This window comes from Oncorhynchus kisutch, unplaced genomic scaffold, assembly GCF_002021735.2.
Source record: "Oncorhynchus kisutch isolate 150728-3 unplaced genomic scaffold, Okis_V2 scaffold925, whole genome shotgun sequence".
Classification (NCBI taxonomy): domain Eukaryota; kingdom Metazoa; phylum Chordata; class Actinopteri; order Salmoniformes; family Salmonidae; genus Oncorhynchus; species Oncorhynchus kisutch.
The window spans coordinates 67501-72800 of record NW_022262870.1 but is presented as its reverse complement, the minus strand read 5'-3'; the positions used below and the strand labels follow the sequence as shown (position 1 = coordinate 72800).

General features: G+C 40.6%; 1 protein-coding gene across 1 annotated transcript; it reads right to left on the bottom strand.

Moving 5' to 3' along the window:
• Positions 1-858: 858 nt before the first annotated feature.
• On the bottom strand, positions 859-2843 carry LOC116363405 (myoblast determination protein 1 homolog 1). The gene is made up of 3 exons (XM_031817058.1): positions 2124-2843; positions 1916-1994; positions 859-1610 (listed from the first exon to the last, which is right to left on the bottom strand). Exons 1-3 carry the CDS (start codon positions 2637-2639, stop codon positions 1375-1377), a joined length of 831 nt encoding a protein of 276 aa, XP_031672918.1. The 5' UTR covers positions 2640-2843; the 3' UTR covers positions 859-1374.
• Positions 2844-5300: the final 2457 nt, after the last annotated feature.

Sequence of the window (5300 nt, the reverse complement as noted above, 5' to 3'; positions counted from 1 at the left end):
AGGTGTGTGTGTGTGTGTGTGTGTGTGTGTGTGTGTGTGTGTGTGTGTGTGTGTGTGTGTGTGTGTGTGTGTGTGTGTGTGTGTGTGTGTGTGTGTGTGTGTGTGTGTGTGTGTGTGTGTGTGTGTGTGTGTGTGTGTGTGTGTGTGTGTGTGTGTGTGTGTGTGCTCAAACACTCATGCATGTGGGGGTCTGGGAGAGGAAGTGTGTCCATCTGATGAATGGGCATGTGCCTGAACTCAGGTTTATACACTAATTGTAGTCTCACCCATTCATTTCTAATGGGAACCGGGAACACCGGGAACACCGCAGGTGTCCAAAAGTTAAATAAAACTCCCAAAACGTAATGAAAATCATCCACATGTATGTTGTGTGTTCAGATGCCTTGTGAGGACAAAGTCCTGGAACGTTATGACAATCAGATTAAATTAACTACATTTTTCAGAGAGAAAACGTGTGTATTGGTCCAAATCGACCGGAACACAGCAGGATGGTTAACCGCCAGGCTACCTCTTGCTGATCAATGCGTTGTTTTTTCGTGAACAATATTACTGATAATGTGGTGTTCAAATACCGTTATTTCGGTATCAGAAGGATGGAGCGTATAATTACGAGGCTGAATCAATCATTTTATAAATAGTACGCCTAATATCACGTGCACAGTGGTATGTAATTTCGAAAATTAGTTAATGAAAAAATAATGATAGAAAATGCAATCTCTATATAAATATATATTTATTTAAATGTAATTCACTCCGTTCTTGATATTATAAATATAAAGTTAAAAATCTACCACAACAATCCAAGAGCAACATTAAATATGATTACAAACACTTCCTGTGTGTTGTTCGTTTTTGTTCTTTTTTTTAGCAAAGCAGCTCTTATTTACACATATACAAAATGGTCCTCACTTTCCGGATTCATTTATCTCCGGCGTTTCCGCCTTGCCAACTGGAAATGTTCATGTCACAGATAATCCATTGAATTAAATGATGTCGATCACAAATAGAATGCTATCCGTTTATATGAATTCAGACTTGTACTATCTTAGAATAGCATAGGCTTACTACAATATAAATACATTCACACACACACACACACACACACACACACACACACACACACACACACACACACACACACACACACACACACACACACACACACACACACACACTATCCAATGTAGACCAAGGGTTCTTTAAGAAATTGGACACCCGTCATTTTTTTATGTCTTTCAAAGCCGGCATCGGATCTTCTTTGGTGTGTAGCCTTGTAGCGACCTTAGGCAAGTCTTTGGCATTTTCTCTCCCCATAAGGAATAAGTTGTGTTTTGAAGAATGTACAATTACTGTATGCAGTCCACCGACCCGACTTCACAACACCTGGTAGATGGTGTTTGGGTCATGGAAGGCTGGGACGCAGTTGATCGGGGACGGGACGGGGGCTCCGTTCTCACTCGCTATGGAACCATCCCCGGGAGAACAGGGGCTGCTACCCTCGGAACCGTCCTGAACAGCGGGACAGGCAGAGGTATCCGTGGTGATGCGCTCCACGATGTTTGACAGGCAGTCCAAACTGGAAATAACAGAGTTCTTCTTGTGTCTGGAATCTAGAAATAAAATATGAGAATTAATTTGACGTTTTTATTACAAGTAGCAGGTTTTACTATTAGTTTGCACATTATGACAATCACATCTAATCAAATGAAGTCAGATAAAGTGGCCACATCATAGCAAAACGAAAATGTTGTTTATTCATAATTAAAGAGTTTTATATACTGGGTCAAATATACTCAACATTGACCGTGTGGTTGTGTTCCATTTCAGACTCCGGAATTATGACAAATTGGTCGTCGTAACCTGTAGCTCTGAAGCTGTTGTTTATGAGTGTTGATTACTTGGAAATAACACTTACCATTTGGTGCTTCGTTGAAGTAGGTGCTTTCATACTTGTTTCTCCGTCTTGGTGGACAAGACTGACCATTGAAATCCATCTAAAAGAGAGCAATGATATCGGTAAGTAAACTGAAAACAGCTAATGTTTGTGTCAACCAAACACTCGTATATGATCAAAAATATTCATGCGTAATTCTTGCGTAATTCTTGACAGTTCAGTTTCTCACCATTCCGTCTGAGCAGTTGGAGCGGGGACTGGACGCATCCGAGTCCCCGCTATAGTGATCCATCACCGGGTAATAGTTGCCCTCCTGTCCGGCCCCACGAAGCAGGCCTTGGAGAGACTCAATATAGCTGATGGCATTCCGCAGGATATCCACTTTGGGCAGCCTCTGGTTTGGGTTAGTAGACGTACATCTCTTCAGTGTCTCGAAGGCGTCGTTCACCTTGCTCAGTCGCCTTCTTTCCCGCATGGTAGCCGCTTTCCTGCGATCAGCATTGGTGGTCTTCCTCTTGCAGGCTTTGCAGGCCCACAGGAGGCACCTGCCAGCCTGGTGGTGCCCACTCGGTGCCCGGATGTGCTCGTCCTCTTTGTGATGGTGGTCGTCCGGCTTGAGGAGACCCACATGAACGAGTCTCGGGTCCAGGTCCTCAAAGAAATGCATGTCGCTGGTGTTGAAGCAAGGGTCGTCGTAGAAGTCATCTGGAGAGGTTATAGGGAAAGGAATATCCGGCAACTCCATGATGACTCTTCTGTTCGGTTCTGCCAAAATCCCAAGAGATTAGGCGGAGATCACTTCAGCTGTCTTCTATTTACTAATATTTGTAGTGCGCACGTTTTGATCCAACACTCCGAATAAACGTGTTCCACCGTAAAGCGCAGCGACACTGTAAAGGGGCGCAGTGTAGTTTTAGCAGCTGAAGTCTGAGGTTGCCCTTGGCGGCGTGATCGTAACCAGGACTCTGGGCTGCATATAAAGAGGCCTGATGCTCCAGTGGGCGTGTCTTTACCCGGACTGTTATCTGAGATGACCAATGAGCGAAGGCCTGAAGGGAGTGTCAGGAGATTTACCATGCCTGTCAGAAAGTTCAAGAAAACTCTTTGTTAAAACATTCGAACAATTTAAAATCAACGTATATTTTTATTCTGTTATGACATCAATATAGTTACTATGTGCAAAACATTATGAAATAGTCATATTTTTCTGTTGTTGGATGAAGTAGCCTAGTTGATAAATGTTGAACGAGGCCTAATCATTATGAAATATACATGTTTTTCTGTTGTTGGATGAAGTAGCCTAGTTGATAAATGTTGAACGAGGCCTAATCATTATGAAATATACATGTTTTTCTGTTGTTGGATGAAGTAGCCTAGTTGATAAATGTTGAACGAGGCCTAATCATTATGAAATATACATGTTTTTCTGTTGTTGGATGAAGTAGCCTAGTTGATAAATGTTGAACGAGGCCTAATCATTGTGAAATATACATGTTTTTCTGTTGTTGGATGAAGTAGCCTAGTTGATAAATGTTGAAGGAGGCCTAATCATTATGAAATATACATGTTTTTCTGTTGTTGGATGAAGTAGCCTAGTTGATAAATGTTGAACGAGGCCTAATCATTGTGAAATATACATGTTTTTCTGTTGTTGGATGAAGTAGCCTAGTTGATAAATGTTGAACGAGGCCTAATCATTATGAAATATACATGTTTTTCTGTTGTTGGATGAAGTAGCCTAGTTGATAAATGTTGAACGAGGCCTAATCATTATGAAATATACATGTTTTTCTGTTGTTGGATGAAGTAGCCTAGTTGATAAATGTTGAACGAGGCCTAATCATTATGAAATATACATGTTTTTCTGTTGTTGGATGAAGTAGCCTAGTTGATAAATGTTGAACGAGGCCTAATCATTGTGAAATATACATGTTTTTCTGTTGTTGGATGAAGTAGCCTAGTTGATAAATGTTGAACGAGGCCTAATCATTATGAAATATACATGTTTTTCTGTTGTTGGATGAAGTAGCCTAGTTGATAAATGTTGAACGAGGCCTAATCATTATGAAATATACATGTTTTTCTGTTGTTGGATGAAGTAGCCTAGTTGATAAATGTTGAACGAGGCCTAATCATTATGAAATATACATGTTTTTCTGTTGTTGGAAGAAGTAGCCTAGTTGATAAATGTTGAACGAGGCCTAATCATTATGAAATATACATGTTTTTCTGTTGTTGGATGAAGTAGCCTAGTTGATAAATGTTGAACGAGGCCTAATCATTGTGAAATAGTGTACAGTTCATATGTGATCGAGGCGGTCAAACCACATGAATATAATTAAGCAGTTTGAATTTAAGAATATTTTTCCGTTTTGAACGTTACTTAAAAACACATAGATGCGCTTTCATTTATCTTTCCTTAAACCTGATCATTTCTATGACTTTGCATTTTTTTTATGTGGATTCCCGTTACACACAAGACACAAAAGTAATTTTCCATGAATCATTGCTATTCCCTTTCGTTTACAGGCCAGCTACTTTTATGGTTTCACTTTGAATTTAACACAGGGATTGACTCATCACTGTTTGAATGGGAGTGCAAGATGTTCCGTTAGTCAATCAGTCAGTTCCAACAACAGACGGACGGGTTTAGATCGCAGTGAAGAGACGACCCCATGGAGAAGGGCAGGCTCAGGCCAAAACATAACCACAACCACAACCTCACTCACTGATATAATTCAATAACGAATTGATAAAGTGAGATCACATATATTTTGGAGCAGAGCGTTTACCGTGTTTTTCTCTCACCACACTGTATTGCATGTTAGGACCACACATTGGTGGCCTATGAAGTCACTACTGTAAATGAGCAAATCATTGTTTTATTTGATACATTTATTCCATTTCGTACTGCACTATTAATTATCATGATATTAACGTACATGTGTTATTGCAAACGAAAAGGATGTCTATTATTTGCGAATCGGTTACAATTTAGATGCACATCGAGTCGATATAAATGTGCTTAATTCGGGCGGGAAACGAAGTTTTTGACAGTAAACATTTTTCAACAAATCGAAATTTCATTCTCCAAATATAGTTCACAGACTAGTTCCATCTGGAGGAAATGAACTGCTGCAGGAAGACAGATCTGTCATTTGTCCTGCCTGTCCACTCCCCTGTTGAGTGTCAAAGGGTCAATTAGTCCTTTGATCTGGTGATGAGGGGCACAGCGGCTCCACTGGTTGGCCACTTCACTATCCTATCCCAAGTGACCACTCACTTCTCCAGGGTTGGCTATCCAATCGGCCTGCAGGGATATTCTAGACATAGAGACGTCACAACGCTCCATGCTGTATATTTGTTCAGTATAATGGCTGTTGCAGCCTGATTGTATACAAACCAG

Coding starts and splice junctions, on each gene's coding strand:
- LOC116363405 (XM_031817058.1), bottom strand. CDS start 2,639: ATGGAGTTGCCGGATATTCCTTTCCCTATAACCTCTCCAGATGACTTC. Junction 1,995..2,123: donor CCAACTGCTCAGACGGAATG/GTGAGAAACTGA, acceptor GCTCTCTTTTAG/ATGGATTTCAATGGTCAGTC. Junction 1,611..1,915: donor CTTCAACGAAGCACCAAATG/GTAAGTGTTATT, acceptor TTTTATTTCTAG/ATTCCAGACACAAGAAGAAC.